Source organism: Crotalus tigris, unplaced genomic scaffold (assembly GCF_016545835.1).
Source record: "Crotalus tigris isolate CLP2741 ecotype Arizona unplaced genomic scaffold, ASM1654583v1 scf7180000017550.10884619, whole genome shotgun sequence".
In the NCBI taxonomy this organism is placed as follows: Eukaryota; Metazoa; Chordata; class Lepidosauria; order Squamata; family Viperidae; genus Crotalus; species Crotalus tigris.
In genome coordinates this window covers 4,932,698-4,950,000 of record NW_024096468.1, presented here as the reverse complement: position 1 = coordinate 4,950,000, position 17,303 = coordinate 4,932,698, and the positions used below count along the sequence as shown (strand labels likewise).

Below are 17,303 nucleotides of genomic sequence, written 5' to 3'. Positions count from 1 at the left end.
GTGTTTAATGTCTCCATTATTTCCTGCAATATTATGACTGTGACAGGCTCATTTAAAGAGACAGTGTCCTTTTGGCTGGATTTGTTCGAAGGGGTATTGTGGTAGGTTATTAATACTGCAATAATTGTGCAAAGAAATGCTACATTACCTTGCAGGATATGGAAGCTCATGTTTCCATTATATATTGTAAAGAAAAGAAATCATCCTTGCTCAAATATTAACTAGTTGGCCAAGACAGTTCAGTTTTATTGTATTTATTTATTTTTCCTTCTGCTAACTGATGCTTACGCTATTTAGTTTGCAAAAAACATACCCTCTATCCAAGTTGTGTGAGTGGAAGGGAATAACTAGAGAAGCTTCTTGAGAGATTAGAAAGATGCTACTTTATTTTTTTGAAAGAGGAGGACTTCAGGGCAATTTTAAATTGTCAGAGTATTATTTTCCTTAGCCTTCCTTTCTGGAATACTGAGGAAGTTATTATTTTTTTCCTCGCCTAACAGAAAAGGGCATTTTGAGACGAAAAGGGCATTTTGAGACATTGCAACAAGTGAAAAGAGCTCCCTTTCAAAGAAAAATTGCAATACGTTTCTGTTCCTTTCGAATCATATCCCAAATTTTTCTATTGCAAAAATACTTTTTTGGTTTAAGAGGGGATTAATTGTCTGATACTCCCATCTTCCTGCCACTATATTTCCATTTCTGCATGATATCCTAACTCTTCTGTAGCATCAGAAAGGAAGTTTGTATTTGGCCAATTTAATTAGTTGCAACTTTAATTCTGTAGCTTAAAGAGACACCAATAAAAAGTAATTTCTTAAACTGTGAGCAGAAGCTTGTTTTTATTTAGTTTCAAGATGATTATTGTTTCATCATTACAACACTTTGACTTGCAGGGAAGTGTGTAAAATTATCCTTTAAACCAAGAAATTAATGGAGAAATTATGGTCTTAAGGTTACCGAGCCTTGCTTTATATGTATCTCTTTTAAAATAAATGAGATTATTATGTCTAAAAATGTCCTTAGCTTTATTGCCTTCCCTCCAAATTCTAATAACTTTGAGTATGTGTCCTGTTGGACTTGTCTGAACATGTGACTCATATTTAAACATTCCCCAATTATTTCAGGGTGGGGGGAGAGAAAGCTTCCAAAGCCTCAGGAGCGATCCTGAGAAATCAATTCTAAAATAGTTTTAGTAAAAATCCAGGCAGGTAACTTATTAAATGTATTGTCCAAGAAGATATAATTGTTGGAAGGTAATTTATGGCTGTTTGTTTTTGTGCACTACGGGGGAGGGCGGACTTAGAGATCAAACTGAAGGATGGAACTTCTTTATATTGTCCTATAAAATGGACAACAAAGAAGAAGGGGCCCCAGGAGAGGTTAGCAAACTATGTGAACAAACCCTGATTTGTGCATCTGAAGTTAGTTACCCTGGTTACTTCTGTGAGTCGAAAGTGGGAAGCTTGGAAATACTTATAGGAAACTTCCTATCATACTGCAATGCCAGCCAGACGAAATGGCATTGCTTTGATTTTGGATGTGGGAGTGAACGCTTCTGAGTGGTTTGTTCAGAAATGGATTTCTCATCACTGTTTAAAAACAACAGCCAAAACATGAAAGATACTTTCTTTTGCCTTGTTAGACCTCTGATAGTTTCTTGTCCTTTAGTATTGCTAACATTTGACCCTGTTTCAACGCTGAGCACAGGAAACGGCTCGGTTTGCTATTGACACGGAAGTTGCCTGCTCTTGTTTACGGTTACATTAGAGGCTTGGTTTAGGTAATGGCCATTGGTATCAGAAATAGTGTTATTATTAGTCATTTCCTAGAGGACTTGTAGATATAGTAAGTAGCATTGTACCTAACTAAGTTTATTTTTAGTAGCCTCTTTTTTTCTGTTGTCTCTTGTTTAAATAGTTTATAGGGATGCACAACAGGCATAGAGCTGCTGAATGGGGTCGCAACAGGCTGGCAAGTGGGGAGCGCCTTGCAATTTTGAAAAGATGCCCATCTGTTAGATAATATCCATTCTTCTTTGGGTAAATTTCTGGAAAATGGCTGCGTTCATCTTGCACCTCTTTTCTTTTTAAAGTAACAGCTAAAACTTTAAGGGGAGTTAATATGACAGCTGCATGATGTTTATTTGCCACCCCTCAGGCACATTTTTAATGTTTTGGACAGTGGGAAATCTACACCTGTTGGGTTTCTCTGGTAGCCAAATATTCTAGCTGGTGCTGAGTATATATGTAGATGGATGTTACCAGTGGTAGGATTCAAATATGTGAACAACCGGTTCTCTGTGTGGATGCCACTTCCGGAAGTCCATTCTGGGCCTGGGCAACAAAAAATTAGCTACCGGTTCTGCCGAAGTGGTATGAACTGGCTGAATCTCACCACTGGATGTTACTTTCTAGGAAAAGGGTAGCTTTCTAGATGAAAGTTTTGTGAGTTTTTTGTGTATGCTTGATGAACTGTTACGATGATATATAATCAATCACTTCTCAGGTACTTCTCAGGTACGTAATTTTTCTTTCTAAAACTTTTATTACAAGCAAAATTGCCTTCCTAAATGGGCAGGCTAAGATTTCTGAGTGAAATGATAGCTCTTTGAATATATCATCTCCTATGCAAATAATAAAGATTTTCTTCTACCTGCCAAAGACACTTTGAAAAAAAAAACACAAAACCCTCTTTATAGCAAAAGTTTGGTTAAGACTCTTTTCCAGATGAAAACAAAAGTTTAAAAGTTGGCAGTTAACAGTTGGCAGAAGGACTAAGTTTATTTTTTTAGTTTTTTTGAAACTACAAAATTATTATGGGCTTGCTCAATTACTAGGGATACGTATATAGGATTGTGCTCGGAAAGAACTTTTAACATTCCCCTTTATTTCAGTTAGAACAGCACTACCTTTTTCATTGGTGAAGAGGCTGAAACTATTAAAAATAAAATTCAGTTCTAAAATATTAACATGCTTATAGGGTGTAAAGTTAATTCTAAAAATTTATGGAGGGCTGAGAGAATTCCTACTTCTGCTCAATCTAAATTTTACTCCCTTTCTCCAAATTGCTACTCAAGAGTGTCTAATAAAATTATTTGTACTTTTCATTTCAAAATATTTTAGCTAGCATTTGGAGCCAAATAGCATTAAGATTGAGAACTTGAGGTGAAACAAATTTATAATTCACGGTAGAGATTACGCTTTGATAAGGAGTATTTTGATTGTAGCTTTGAAATTTTATTAACTTTTTTCAACATATTGTTGGCAAGTCATTTTTTTTGTAATGTGGCAGCTATAAATTTGTGGCGTTAGAATGCAGGAAAACGGGACTCTATGGTTAAGTTTCTTTGAATTGGATTTTAGAAAAATTTCTCTCTTGTTAAGTTCCTTCAGTCTATTATTTAAAAACAAATAACAAAAAAATTAATATGCCTTCAGGTGATTTTTTTTAAAAAGGAAATCTACATCTGATAAAAATCTAAACATGCAAACTTTGTATTAGGTTCTTGAAATCATGTATCCATTGTATCTTAATTATGAAATACAAAATCAGATCTGATCATTCAACTTTTTTTTTTTTTTTGCAGCCATAAAAAACTTCCCTAAAAGAGGCCGTTGCTATTTAAATGTCTCTTAAACTGTGGAGGCCTTAACAGCAGATAAGAAAATAAAACACAAATGGACTGACTAATCCGCTGCCCAAAATGTCATATTCATATTCATATTTTTAAATACATATAATAAGGCAGATTGTGTCTGACATTCAGGGTTGGACGATCTAATTAACACTAGTTTGAAGAAGGAAAGAGGAAGCTTTTTAAAAGTTCCCAACAGTTAAGTCACTGAACATGCTGTTTTCCTTTCTGTTCTGCGTGTTATGACTTTTCCCGCTAGCTCCTCTGCAAGAAATCTTATACCTGAGAAATGAAGGATTAATGATTCAGCGCAATCTTTCAGTTGTACGGTTTTTTTGCCTTTCTACAGAAAATATGCAAATGATCTTGCTTTCCATTTCTCCCCCCCTCCACCCCCCCCCATCCCACAGATTGACCCCAAAGTTGCATTTCCACGAAGAGCTCAACCTAAGGTAAGAAAGAATAATCAATAATGAATTTTAAGGCATGCTGTGAGTTGCATTAGTTGCTGGTTAGAGCAGATTGGGGGAAGCAAGATGGAAATGGGGTGGGGGTGGGGAATGGAACAGAAGAGATTTTTTTTCCCCTTCCTTAAAGGTTGACATGACATGCCTTGTGTATCTTAAGACTGGTGAGAAATGCCAGAGAGTTGTGAACGAAGTATTACTCCAGGGGTAATCAACTCCTTATGGGTCCTATGTCATTTGGCATTGCCTGGTTAAAAAACAACAAGTCTTTCGGAGTGGTGGGTGTTTTCTATATTGTTACGCTGAGCAGCTGCGGTGTATTGACAAAGCTAGAAGGGTTTGAAGTTGAGCGTGTGCTTTTTTTTCTGTCTTTTGGGGGGGGGAGTGATGAATGTAGAACCGTGTTTGTTTTTCTTGGTGCAAAAGAGAAATGGCTGCTCATCCCTCCTTCTGTTTTTTTTCCCTCCCCCCTTGGGCATAACTTGTGAATAGGGCTAGTTCATTAATTCACTAGCTTTTTTTTGGTTGGGGAGAGGAGGGTCCGAAGCTTTTGAGAGAGAAAAAAAAAAAAAAGACGGGGAAGAAAGAGGTTTTGAAAACAAAAGGTCTTAAATTTGATTGGATGAGTGACCTATTTTCTCTTCCCCACCCACCCCCAACTCTCAGAGCTGCCTTGTATTATGCTGTGGGTTGCTTGCAAGGACATCTCGGTCATATTCAAAACAGCTTTTGTCCAACGGCTACCTCTGGATGGGGAGGTGGCTACAAAGGCAACTTTCAGAGTTGGCTATCTGTCTGGGTTAGGTAGTTGCTAGGTTTCCCCCCCCCCCCTTAAATCACAATGTTGTTTTAACCCGGAGCAACTATTTTCGTCCGTGGGATGAGTTTCTTTTTAAAATACAAACTGACATTGTCCTTCTGGAGCCACAAGTGTTAACCATGCATCTCCCCCAAGTTTGGAGACTTCTTGCAGTTGGGACTGATTTAGCTGTGTTCACTTGGGCCAAAACTCCCATTTAGTTGATCTCTCTCCTCTGTTTTCCTGGAGGACGTTATCATCAAAGACTAATTGATCTGTAGTAGTGGGCATGGGGTAGTTTTTCAGTGTCCTGTTGGATTAGGAAGACGAGCAGAAGAAAAGTGGGAATAATGAAATGGAGGGAGGGAGGGGGGGAGAGAATGTAAGTAGCAGATATTTGGACTGTCCCTTTTCAAGGACATCTGCAAGCACCTAATGTTCCTTTCTTAGAATTTCTGTCTGCAACCATGAATGAATTTGGAGCGTTTATCAGAGTAAAGAATTTGCAGGACTGCTGAAGTTCTCCTTGACTTTGTTTTCCTCTTCTTCCCAGCTTTCCACGCAAACGGTGCCGACCTTTTGAATCTGCAGGGTTCCCATGCTAATTTATACTGACTTTTTTTTTTTTCCATGGAGTTATTTATGGTTGCTTTCTGCCTGTCGGGTAAGAGGAAGGAATATAATGGTAGAAGCACAAATTGCCCAAGTGTCAAAATGGGATAGAAAGGGACCGCTCCCCCCCTGCCCCAAAATGTTTCTCAAAAACTGGAACGGTATAAAAGTTTGATCTGGAAAGGAATAAGGTAGAGATTTTTGAACTCATTAGCTGCCTTATGTCCATCTCTGAATGTGGGATTTTAAAGGGGAAAAAATTGCTGCCATTTCCTCTACTTTTTATTGAGGGGGGAAGCTTGTATGATTTATGTATTCAAAGTGTTTTCTAAGAAAATCTGCTTATTATCTTAGACAGAGTTACAATACAATAAACCCAAAGGTAACACCACATTAGAACAATTTAAGTATTAAAACAGTATACAAACACACTACACAACTCTCTGAAATGCCAGGGCAGAGAATGACATCTTAAAGTGGTGCCATGTAGATAACAGCAGTAGATCCAACTGATCTCCAGCAGAGAAAGCATTAGTAATAAGACTGCAGAGAATTCCAAATATTGAAATCCAGTTCCTAACCTTTGTTATATTCCTGTAGGAGATTATAGTTAATGTGCACATTTTAAAGTACACAGCGACTAGAGAAAATAGTGACTAAGAAGAGTTGTTGTACTCATGTTGATGCATTTTTTTGAATTAAAAAAATATTCTGGGTTTTTTTTTTCAAGTACATCCTTTGCGGTAAATGCTGTCACCCTCACTAAAATGGGTAAAACATCTGTTAAAATGGCAAATTTACGTCCCTAAACTATAGTAATGTCAGCCATAGAAGTGCAACAGAATAATTCTACTTTCTTTAGAATTAATAATAATGAAGCTGCAATAACAGTGTTTTAGATAAAGAGCCTTCTCCCTCAGCCATTCTGCAAAATAAACTAGTTAGGGGAATATAGACATAGGCTAATAAACAGAGTGAAATTTATTTCAGTGAAAGCAAAATAATTCAGTATGTATCCCTACCTTGAAAATTTGATGATGTAATTAATCCATCAAACCAAAACATTTTTGAAATATGTACTGGAAAGAGACAACAAAAAGTGAAGACATCACACTAAATCATTATGTGGTTTCTTATTTTGGCTTAGTGTGTAAGAACACAGCTTTTGGCCAACCAACATTTAAATCCCAAATTTTGGTTAATGCTTCCAGAAGAATAAAGTGTGGAATCCATATGTACCATAAGGTTCAACTCCCTAAGTGATGGAATAACCCAACCCAGATAAATGGTGGTCTAATCTTTGTTAAAAACATCCAGCACAATGGAATCCATTTCTCAAGACCTGCTTTTGTATTGAACTTTCATAATAATTTAGTCTTCTTTCTGTGGTGTCAGGAATCTTTACAGCAGTGTTTTTCAATCTTTGGGACTTTAAGATGTGTGGACTTCAACTCCCAGAATTCCCCAGCCAGCCATTACTGGCTACGGAATTCTAGGAGTTGAAGTTCATATATTTTAAAGTTGCCAAGTTTGAAAAATCACTGCTTTAGAATAAAGCTATGTGTGTGGCTTGTTAATTTTGAAAAGGTGTCAATCCAAAGTGGATGGAAGTCTTACTCTATCCCTTTTTTCTGTTTATGGGAGAAAGGATTATATCATTCTATTAAGTCCATAATTGTGGTTTGGCATAAATTGAATTAATGTGTTTGAAAAGCTTTAAGGTACGTGAGTGCTTCAGGGTGGTGCTGATTCATTCCAAGTGACATTGGTTTTTACAGGTTTTGTGAAGTTAGACAAAAGGTACAAGCAGGACAAAACGAAATGAAAATGGCAAAAAGTTGTAAGGATCCTCCTGATTGGACAGGAAAAGATGCTTGAAAGCTGCAAGCATGGAAAAGATTAGGCATTTCTGCATTACGCCCATTGATTAAATGTGTAAACTAGATTGAAACATTTTATTCCTTAATGGAAGTTCAAGAAAATATATGCTTGATGACTGAATAGTTGTTTTTTTCTAGATTATCTTCTGGGCTTGTCAGAGCAGTCATATCTAATCTAACTCTTCCAAATTTAGAGACTATTTTAACAAAAATACCATTTACCACGAATTTTCCCCTCTGTCTAGTGATAAAGTAGGTAGCACAGAGATAAAATACATTGAACATAATGGGAGAGAAAAGTGTGCAGCTTTTGGACGTTACGAAAATTCTAACACAAACTGAAAAGTTTGATTCAAATATAAAACTTGGCGCTGCCAAAATATATCTTTTATGAAAGCATCTTACTTTGGTGGTTTTATCCCTTCTTTGTCTTTGTTGGAAAGATGTCAGTGCTAATCTCATTTCGAAAAGCACTTGCAGTGTTCCTAATGTAACTATTTCAATTTTTTGCTGGGTGATTTCTGCCTACTTAGTACAAACTATCATTTTAGAGTTTGATTCCCAAGGTCTGGAGTTTTGGTACTGTGTGATCTAAATCCTCCTTGTATAGTTTCCCCCCCTCCTTTTGTGCTTACCTCCCAACTTGCATTAATATCTCAAAGCCACAGTGAAAATATTAAAATATACATCGGGTTTTGTGTATTCAGCCTTGCATTTCTTACATAGAAAAGCCATATTTTTATCCTGCACTTACGTTTTGAAAGTTTCTCTGTCTGGTCTGTTCTGCTTTAGCAAAGTTTGTGTTTTAATAAGCACTTGTTATGAAAATGATATGTAAAAAGATTCTGAAGGCAAATGAATTGCCCTTAACAAGGGCAGAATGGACTTGAGATTTATTGCCGCAATTTTTCCGCAACAAATGCACAGGCTTTTAAGATCAGTTGCCTAAAGAAAGCTTTGGCTCTGAAAAGTTAATTTATCCTAGTTTAAATAGTCCGTGTTTGCTTTTAGAATGCAAAAGTTCAGCTGAATCGGTTGATGATTGGATTTCCGGAAATGTTATCGTTGGTGAAATAGGGCTGCAGGTGTGAGCAAACTCTGTAGGCCTTGACCCCCCAAAGGTTTGCAACCTTAGCTGTCCTCTTTTGGGATGATAGTGATCTTTAATGCAAGGCTGTGCATATTTGCAGTATAACTGTTGGTGATACAAAATGAGCAGTGGAGATAGTTACTGGTTTGAGGGTTATTACCTCCCTATCTTTGCATAAGCATTTTTAAATGACCACAGTATGGTGTGGTAAATTTTCTCTGCAGTTTATCATTTATCGGCAGATAAGGATGCCATGAAAAACTGCTTTCTTTAGATCAGTCCCCCCCCCCCCAATATTCTGGGCGCCAGGGACCGGTTCCCTGGAGAGAGGTTTTTCTGTGGACCGGAGGGGGCGTGGTTTCATGTACCCCCTGCATCCTGCGGATGGGGCTTTGTTTGCGTGGACTGTTTTCTGGCATGCCATGAACTGGTGCCGGTCCATGGATCGGGGTTGGGGACCCCTGCCTTAGATGGTATGGCTATAACTTACAGAGCAGTGGGGAGCAGTTCAGGGGTCAGTATAGCCTTGCAAATTATTTCATAAAAATAATTTGCTTGTCCACATATACAATTCAGGTGTTTTAATTGGGGCTCAGATCTGATCTCATAAGGTGCATTTTGGACTGTCTTTGGTGGTTTTCTGGGTTTAATCTTGAAAGCATTTTAAAAACCAAGCACCGGGATACTTTTTGCCTTCTTCTGTATGGATTTGTTCAAGATTTAAGTTTCTTGCCTGCCTTTGTAGTGTGATTCATAATGACCTGAACATGTGGGTAGGTACATGTGACCTTTTGAATTTCGAGGTAAAAAGCAGCAAAGTCCTTCTGTAAAAGAACGTAGCTAATTCAACCATGGTGCCCTCAAACCTAGAGGTCTAATTTAGTACAAGGCAGTTCAAACTAAGATCTGATTTAATTGTGGCTGAGGATGGTGATCTGGTGGTTGATCTCATAGTTGATTTTATCTACCGTATGTATCTATGTTTAGTATGTATCTATGTTTAGGGTGGGGAACCTATCATATTTCCCAAGGAATTTCATGATCTGCAGCCAGATTTGAGGGTCTACATCTTGTGTTAGGTGATAAGTAACTATGCACCAATTTTGCCTTTTCCTGGACCAAAAATCCTTGCTCATAATCACTCATGCCATTTTGACTATTGCAACATACTCTACATGGGGCTGCCCTTGAAAAATACCTGGAAGCTCCAATTGGTTCAAAATGGTTTTGTGCAGGCTCAGGTGTGCACATGTATTAGCTCTCATGCAGGAGCTGCATTGGCTGCGAATTTGCTTCTGGGTAGAATTCAAGGTGTTTGTCATCACCGATAAAACCCTACATGGCTTGGGACCAGGTTATCTGAACGACGTCTCTTCCTGGTTACATCCATCTGACCCATCAGAGTGGGAAGGCAGGGAACATTGAGGGTCCCCTCTCTTAAGGAGGTACATCTGGTGGGACCCCAAAAGCAGGGCCTTCTTGGTGGTGGCTCTCTCCCTTTGGAACATCATCTCCATGGAGATTATACTGGATCCCACTTTGATACTCGTTCACAAGGCCCTGAAGACCTGGTTTTACCAAATGGCCTGGGCAACCCAGAGTGGGATGGAGCCCATCAAGTGACTTATTTAACCGATTGCTGTTGCCAGAGTGATGGGGGGGGGTGTTGTATATTGTATACGGTTGTATATTGGATTTCTATTTTTTGCAAGCCATCCAGAGTCGCTGAGAGCGAGTGGGCAGCCATATGAATTTTCTAAATAAATAAGGATAGGCTGGGCATGTTACCACCTTGATGTACCGTTGACTAGATAGATGCCTTGGGGAGCAGCAATGAATTATGGGGGCTTCAATTACCTCCTTCCTGGCGGCTGTTGTCTTGGGATTTCACAGTCTTGATATGATAACCATGAGGATGTTCCATTTATCAGACCACACATTGTCCTTTCCTTCTGGGCAGGAGAACAATGATCTGAAGATAGGAAGAACACTACTAATCCCTTTGTCATGCTCAAGGATTAAACAATTCAGCACTAAACGTTCTCCCGTCCCTCTCGCTTGAGGTTGATTTATCCCTGAAAATGTATGGAATCCAATAGATTCCTGAATGCTCTGGGGGAAATAATGAGCTGGTTATTCTGTTGGAAAACTTGTCGCCCACTGACAAGATGAGACTGGCAACCAGTATTTGTTTGTTTGTTGTCTTATAGTCAGTGTTTCCCAAACTTGACAATTTTAAGGCATGTGGACTTCAACTCCCAGAATTCCACAGCCAGCGTTGCTGGCTGTGGAATTCTGGGAGTTGAAGTCCTCATGCCTTAAAATTGTCAAGTTTGGGAAACACTGTCTTATAGTTATATCTATCATTTCTCTTAGAGTTCAAACAAAATTGAAGGACTTGGCCAGTAACTCTGTGAACTAGATAGGGGCGAGGTGTTAACTGGCCTGATGTTACTCATTGAGTTGGTTTTATTTCTAACTCTCTGATACATGGGAATTATACTCAGTGAAACAACTCAGATAATATGAAAATTTCACTGAGGGAACTCTTTTGTGTACCACAGATTTAAAAGATAGGTCCTGTGGTTAGTTTGCCTGTCATGGATAAGTCAGGGTTCCTATGAAGGAATGTAGAGGTCCAAGTGGTTTCAGTCACATATTTTCCTAACTTTACGTATTTATTGCATTCTATAGGTACGTAAGCTACATTTGTGTATAGCTGCTTGGGCATATAGGTAGTCCTTGATTTATGACCACAATCGGGACCAGAATTTCCTTGTCTAAGCAAGGCAGTTACTAAGGAGCTGCGCTCAATTTTGCAACCTTTTTTTTTAATCACAGTTGTTAAGTGAATCGCTGGAATTGTTAAGTGAATCACACGGATATTAAGTGATCGAACTTCTCTCATTGACTTTGCTACTCAGAAGGTTGCAAAACGGGATCACATGAACCCGGGACATTGCAACCGTCATAAACCTGAGTCAGTTGCCAAGCATCCGAATTTTTATCCCCATGTTACTGTGGGAATGCTGCAACAGTCGTAAATGTGAAAATGGTTGTAAGTCACTTTTTTCATTGCGGTTGTAACTTTGAATGGTCACTAAATGAACTGTTGTAAGTTGAGGACTATCTAGTCACTGGATTCTTATCCATTTAACATTAATTAGAAAGATTTTTTTTCTATTATTGCATCCAAATTTGGCTACTTTCTAGCTAAAACTGCAAATGGCTTATTTTCAGTGGAAAGCTGACTACATTGATGTCCTATGTAGGGTGCATAGATTGTGAGCTATTTTTGTTTATGAACCAATGTTTATGATTTAGTTCAATGTGAATCCCGCAGGTCAAGCAAAGTTAACCTAATCATGACTTAGTACAGTTTGGGAATAGAATACAATGGCTGCGTTAGTCAAGTGGATCTTTTATGTGTATATATATATATTATAGGTAGCCCTCGACTTACGACCACTACTGAGCCCAAAATTTCTGTTGGTAAATGAGACAATTGTTAAGTGAATTTTGCTCCATTTTATGGCCTTTCATACCATAGTTTTAAGGGAATCACTGCATTTGCTAAATTAGTAACACGTTTGTTAAATGAATCTAGCTTCCCCTTTGATTTTGCTTGTCAGAGGGTCACAAAAAGTGATCACATGACCTCGGGACCCTGTGGTCATCATAAAAATGAGTTATTGCCAAGCATCTGAAAATTGATCATGTGACCATGGGGATGCTGCAACAGTCGTAAGTGTGAAAAACGGTCATAAGTCACTTTTTTCAGGGATGTTGTAACTTTGAATAGTCACTAGATGAACTGCTGTAAGTCGAGGACTACTTATATATACACATTTGTTTATTTGGGATTTGGCACACTTCCTGGAGATAACATTGTATAATAGGAGGACATATATCTCATATCCGCTCAGATGACAAGGTGGTGTTGTGGACTTCTTTGTCAAAATCGTAAGTCGGTTGTGGTTGAGCTGTGTGTTCCCCTGCGAGGGTGCCTCAAAATGGGTCTGACAAAAATGTTGACAGGAGATCAGGGCATAGTTTTGGGAAGGTGTAAGACTTGAGGAGTAGGATGTTCTGCCTTACTGATCAAACTAAAATGATCGGGCTTTTCTTAACCATAGGCCCTCCAGATAGGAGACATCTGGGAGCTGTAATCCCAACCCAATTATAGTGTATTTATTTATTTATTAAATGTGAATATTTCCTCAATCTCCAAGAACCTCCAGCAATTAAGAACTGAATGAAAACTGTGCAATACAATAATCATTAAAATGTCCCTGGTCAAATAAAAGTCAAAAGCAGTGTTTCTCAATCGTGGCAACTTGAAGATGGGTGGACTTCAACTCCCAGAATTCCCCAGCCAGCAGTGCTGGTTCGGGAATTCTGGGAGGTGAAATCCACCCATCTTCAAGTTGCTAAAGTTGAGAAAGAGTAGAGGGAACACCTTTTGTACACCAATCATAGAGTTGGCTGACTATCGTGGTGGTGAAGGCCGATCTGTTCAAGCTCTCGTTGGTTTTGCTAGAATCTCAGAAAAGTGTTTAGAATTAAAATTGGGCTTCTCTCCATGCAAAGCAGGAGCTTTGCCTCAGAGCAATGAAACTCCACCAGAGGTTCATGCAAACTCTCTCTTCCACTGGCTGCACAAATATATTAGTTACAGGCTAATGAGAGGCTAAAATTTAACAGGTGGTTGGTTAAACGATCATTGATCACGGATCTGCACCTGTCCATTCTTAGCCATCATTTATAAATGCTTTTGTTTAATTGAAATGGGATTAGGAGTGGGAAATTACACAGTTGTAATGTTTGGGAAAATGGTTGCTCTAGTGAATTGATGAAAATAATCTTCCTGTTTCCCATGATGATAGATGTGTAGATTAGAGGAGCTAATTTGGTTGTTTTTTTCCATTTGGAAAAAAAAGATTTCTAAACCAATAGGAAAAATGCATCTTTAAAAGAATTTTCCCTGTCGTGTAAGTTTGTTTATTTGTGCCAGAAGCATCACAATAAAATAAGGCATGCTAAGTGACATAAAATTTAAAATATAAAATACAAGTTAAACAGATTTTGCTCAGAAATTAGCAACATTAATTGTGTTCTGTCATGCTACCATGATGTCCTCAAGTATACGCTGATCAGGACATAAAAGGCAGGTATACATATGTGTTGTTGTGTAAGTTATTTTCTTTTTTTTAACCTCTCGTTCTTGAGGATGTTGTTGGACTGCAGTTCTGTTCACTTGCTTGTGACCTTTCTGAGCAGGTGTGAAGTTCAAGAACATCTTAAAGAATGATTCAAGGAAATTGCTATTTACAGTTCCTCCAAATTTTCTATTCGGATAACTGATCTTGGAGTTATTCACCGCTGCATTAGTTTTAATTATTTGGTTTTGTTTCCTTGTGCAAAACAGTAAGCCATCAAAAAGACTCACAAACTGCTAGATTTGAGTAAAATAGCAATACATTTTACTTCTAAGTAACAAAAATAATGTACAGTGGGGTAAAAAAGTATTTAGTCAGTCACCAATTATGCAAGTTCTCCCACTTAAAAAGAGGAGAGAAGCCTGTAATTGTCATCATAGGTAGACCTCAACTATGAGAGACAAAATGAGAAAACAAATCCAGACAATCACATTGTCTGATGTGGAAAGAATTTATTTGCAAATTATGGTGGAAAATAAGTATGTGGTCAATATCAAAAGTTCATCTCAATACTTTGTTATATATCCTTTGTTGGCAATGACAGAGGTCAAACATTTTCTGTAAGTTTTCACAAGGTTGGCACACACTGTTGCTGGTATGTTGGCCCATTCCTCCATGCAGATCTCCTCTAGAGCAGTGATGTTTTGGGGCTGTCGCTGGGCAACACGGACTTTCAACTCCCTCCAAAGGTTTTCTATGGGTTGAGATCTGGAGACTGGCTAGGCCACTCCAGGACCTTGAAATGCTTCTTACGAAGCCACTCCTTTGTTGCCCAGGCGGTGTGTTTGGGATCATTGTCATGCTGAAAGACCCAGCCACGTTTCATCTTCAATGCCCTTGCTGATGGAAGGAGGTTTGCATTCAAAATCTCACGATACATGGTCCCATTCATTCTTTCCTGTACATGGATCAGTCGTACTGGTCCCTTTGCAGAGAAACAGCCCCAAAGCATGATGTTGCCATCCCCATGCTTCACAGTAGGTATGGTGTTCTTTGGATGCAACTCAGCATTGTGTCTCCTCCAAACACGATGAGTTGTGTTTCTACCAAACAGTTCTACTTTGGTTTCATCTGACCATATGACATTCTCCCAATTCTCTTCTGGATCATCCAAATGCTCTCTAGCAAACTTCAGACAGGCCTGGACATGTACTGGCTTAAGCAGGGGGACACATCTGGCACTGCAGGATCTGAGTCACTGGCGGCGTAGTGTGTTCCTGATGGTTGGCTTTGTTACGTTGGTCCCAGCTCTCTGCAGGTCATTTACTAGGTCCCCCTGTGTGGTTCTGGGATTTTTGCTCACCGTTCTTGTGATCATGTTGACCCCACGGGGTGAGATCTTGCGTGGAGCCCCAGATTGAGGGAGATTATCAGTGGTCTTGTATGTCTTCCATTTTTTTAATTATTGCTCCCACAGTTGATTTCTTCACACCAGGCTGTTTGCCTATTGCAGATTCAGTCTTCCCAGCCTGGTGCAGGTCTACAATTTTCTTTCTGGTGTCCTTCGACAGCTCTTTGGTCTTCACCATAGTGGAGTTTGGAGTGTGACTGTTTGAGGTTATGGACAGGTGTCTTTTATACTGATCACAAGTTCAAACAGGTGCCATTAATACAGGTAATGAGTGGAGGACAGAGGAGCCTCTTAAAGAAGAAGAAGTTACAGGTCTGTGAGAGCCAGAAATCTTGTTTGTTTGTAGGTGACTACATACTTATTTTCCACCATAATTTGCAAATAAATTCTTTCCACATCAGACAATAAGCCGAGGTGGCGCAGCAGTTAGGGTGCAGTATTGCAGGCCACTTTAGCTGACTGTGTTCAGCAGGTCAGCGGTTCAAATCTCACCGGCTCAAGGTTGACTCAGCCTTCCATCCTTCCGGGGTAGGTCAAATGAGGACCCAGATTGTTGGGGGCAATGTAAAATATATATATACATTGCTTACTGGTGTACACCGCTTAGAGAGTGCTTGCACTTAAAGCGGTATATAAGTCTCATAAATAAATAAATAAATAAATAAATGTGATTGTCTGGATTTGTTTTCTCATTTTGTCTCTCATAGCTGAGATCTACCTATGATGACAATTACAGGCCTCTCTCATCTTTTTAAGTGGGAGAACTTGCACAATTGGTGGCTGACTAAATACTTTTTTGCCCCACTGTATATTGCCTTCTGTTTCTTAGGATTTGTGGGTTATCCTCCCTCACAGGAGAAGTCTATCTGCAAATTCAGTAGGATCCTATAGTGTGTAAAATTACAACAGATCTAAGTACAGTGGTATGTTGGTACTCAACTGCTTTGAAACTCATCTAATTTGGTACTTCATACATTTTTTCGTGAAAATTTTGTCCCGGTACCCATTGTTTGTTTGGTACTCCATACACAAACTAGAACTTGTCAGTGGCTGCCTTATGACTCACTCACTACATTATTCCTTATGGGAAAATTTGTTTGATACTCAGCATTTTTGGTACTCATTGTGTCTCCTGGAACCAATTAACGATGAGTACTGAGGTACTAGCGTAGGAGGGGGAAGAAAATCAAGAGAGCAACAATCCTTCCCAAAGTCCCAAGTATGCTAGCCTAGATCTGAAATATGTTGGATAAAGTACAAAAGAGAGGATAAAAAAATCCTTGTGGAACGTAATTGGCTGAGTATGTGCATAAACAGTGAATAAGACTATAGGTAGCCCTCAACTTTATGACCACAACTAGCATCAGAATTTCTATTGTTAAGCAAGGCGGTTGTTCCATCGTGCCTGACTTTATTACCTTTTTTGCCACGTTTGTTGGTGAATCACTGCAGGTGACTCACCAACAGGCCCTCAGCCATGTCAGAGAAATGGCTGACCAAAAATTTTGAAACTAGGAGGAGGCTCTTTCCCACAGTGGCTGCCCGTCTTGTCTTCTTTCAGGATTAAATAAAACCTTTTTTTTTTTAAACTTTACAGAGGATCTTCTCTGCTGTTGCTTCCTGCCCCCTGGAACATCTTGTGTCCCCATCCTCACCGCACCCCCGATGTGAGGTGGGCCCCCAACCTTCTTATCTTTTCGTAAGGGCCTAAAGACGTGGCTCTGCCAGTCGGCTTGGGGCCCCAGTGCAGGAACCGTGCAATCGAGGCGGTTGCTTGAGTAATAATAGATCCTACCTCCCCACCACCACCACTCTGCCCCTGTCCTCCCCATGTTTCCTTGGTTTTAATGTCTGATTTTTTTTTTTTTGTGTTTTAACTGTATATGTAACTGTAAGCTGCCCATAGTTACCCTATGGTAAGATGGGTGCAAATAAATAAATAAATTTATGCGTACATATATACATATATACAATAAATAAATAAATAAATAAATTTATGCATACATACATACATACATAAAATAAATAAATAAATAAATATTTTTTCCTCGTGTGGCTAATTATAGCTGGCCATTGAAGGATGCTGGGAGTTGTAGTCCATCCCCATCAATGAGAAGGACATTGATGGGTAATAATAATAGTAGTAGTAGTAGTAGTAGTAGTAGTAGTAGTAGTAGTAGTAGTAGTAGTAAAATTGGAAGGGATCTTGGAGATCATCTAGTCCAACCCCCTGCTCAGGCAGGAAACCCTA

At 39.0% G+C, this 17,303-nt stretch overlaps 1 protein-coding gene across 1 annotated transcript in view; it reads left to right on the top strand.

The window, feature by feature from the left end:
- LOC120307012 (RNA-binding protein Musashi homolog 2-like) overlaps positions 1–16,961 on the top strand; it is a 19,062-nt gene extending 2,101 nt beyond the window's left edge. The window contains exons 5-6 of the mRNA XM_039341177.1: positions 4,045–4,086; positions 16,650–16,961. Coding sequence (XP_039197111.1) covers positions 4,045–4,086; positions 16,650–16,763 — 156 coding nt within the window. The 3' untranslated portion in view covers positions 16,764–16,961. The remainder of the gene's footprint in view (positions 1–4,044; positions 4,087–16,649) is intronic.
- The last annotated feature ends 342 nt before the right edge of the window (positions 16,962–17,303 follow it).